The sequence below is a fragment of the Austrofundulus limnaeus genome, unplaced genomic scaffold (genome assembly GCF_001266775.1).
Source record: "Austrofundulus limnaeus strain Quisiro unplaced genomic scaffold, Austrofundulus_limnaeus-1.0 Scaffold1172, whole genome shotgun sequence".
Taxonomy (NCBI): Eukaryota; Metazoa; Chordata; class Actinopteri; order Cyprinodontiformes; family Rivulidae; genus Austrofundulus; species Austrofundulus limnaeus.
Window position 1 is genome coordinate 11,721 of NW_013953574.1, and position 1,810 is coordinate 13,530.

Consider the following 1,810-nt stretch of genomic DNA (forward strand, 5'->3'; position numbering starts at 1 on the left):
ATTGTGTTATTGTTGTTTTATTGTTTGTTTTATTGTCTTGTTGTTYAATCATGTTTTGTTGTTTTATTGTGTTATGGTTGTTTTTTTGTATTGTTGTTTAATCATGTTTTGTTGTTTTCTTCTGTTGTGGTTGTTTGATTGTGTTGTTGTTGTTGTTGTGCAGGTGGAGGCAGACGGGGAGGTTCTGGCTCTGTTCTGTGGGACAGAGGACACAGACACGGAGCTGGTTCCGGCCCAGCGGGTCATCACGTCCCCCAGAAMCTCCCTGAGCGTTCTGTTTGTGTCTGACTTCTCCAACGAGGAGCGCTACTTGGGCTTCGAGGCTCATCACAGCGCTGTGGGTGAGGAGCTGACAGAACCACCACACCTGGGTCCGGTTCCTGAGACCCCTCCCCGTCCAGAACCAGAACCAGACTGTCCCTCTGTCTCTGCAGACGTGGACGAGTGCAGCGATCGGAGCGATGAGGAGCGACTCTGTGATCATTTCTGCCACAACTACATCGGAGGATACTACTGCTCCTGTCGCTACGGCTACCTGCTGCACGCCGACAACCACACCTGCACAGGTGAGTGAGCCGACACACCCACAGGCTCACCTGCACAGGTGAGTGAGCCGACACACCCACAGGCTCACCTGGTGGGATGTGTTTTCAGAGCTGCAGGAGGAAATGTGAAGAAGTTTGAGCATGACTCCAGCTGATTGGTTGAAAATATTTGGATGTTTCTGTGTGGAGGAGAGAGCACCTGCGCACACACACCTGTGACCTCTGACCCCTGACCTCTGACCTCTGTGACCTCTGACCTCTGACCCCTCCAGTGGAATGCAGCAGCGATGTGTTCMGGGAACGCTCTGGAGTCCTGAGCAGTGTGGACTTCCCGGCTCCGTACCCAAAAAGCTCCGACTGTTTGTACCACATCCAGGTGGAGGAGGGCTTCAGGCTCCGCCTCCAGTTTGACCCTCACTTTGATGTAGAGGACCACCCCGACGTCAGCTGCCCCTACGACTACGTGAAGGTGAGGACACACACACACACACACACACACACACACACGATCAGAGCACGGACCCATGTGTGTGTGTGTTTGTGTGTGTGTGTGTGTGTGTGTGTGTGTGTGTGTGTGTGTGTTTGCGTGTGTGTGTGTGTGTGTGTCAGATTGAAGCAGGAAGCAGGGAGTTCGGTCCGTTCTGCGGTGCTCGATCACCTGGAGTCGTTCAGACTGACAGTAACATCGTCAACATCCGTTTCCATAGCGACAACTCTGGAGAACACCTGGGCTGGAGGCTCACCTACACCTCTGAGGGTGAGACACACAGGTACACACAGGTACACAGGTACACACATGTACATAGGTACACAGATGTACACACAGGTACACAGGTACATAGGTACACACAGGTACACACCAGTACACACAGGTACACACTGGTACCTGGAACACACAGGTACACACAGGTACACAGGTACACAGAGGTACATAGGTACACAGAGGTACACAGGTACACACAGGTACACAGGTACATAGGTACACACAGGTACACAGGTACACACAGGTACACAGGTACACACAGGTACACAGAGGTACACAGGTACACACAGGTACACAGGTACATAGGTACACACAGGTACACAGGTACACACAGGTACACAGGTACACACAGGTACACAGAGGTACACAGGTACACACAGGTACACAGGTACATAGGTACACAAAGGTACACAGGTACACACAGGTACACACAGGTACACACAGGTACACAGGTACACACAGGTACACACAGGTACACACAGGTACATAGGTACACAGGTAC

General features: G+C 51.7%; 1 protein-coding gene across 1 annotated transcript in view; it reads left to right on the plus strand.

The window, feature by feature from the left end:
* The window catches only part of LOC106534438 (mannan-binding lectin serine protease 1), a gene marked incomplete in the record, with an annotated part of 15,885 nt that overhangs the window by 1,879 nt on the left and 12,196 nt on the right, over positions 1 to 1,810 (plus strand). The window contains 4 exon segments of the mRNA XM_014031063.1: positions 164 to 341; positions 435 to 566; positions 818 to 1,014; positions 1,155 to 1,302. Of these exon segments, the coding sequence (XP_013886517.1) occupies positions 164 to 341; positions 435 to 566; positions 818 to 1,014; positions 1,155 to 1,302 (655 nt within the window).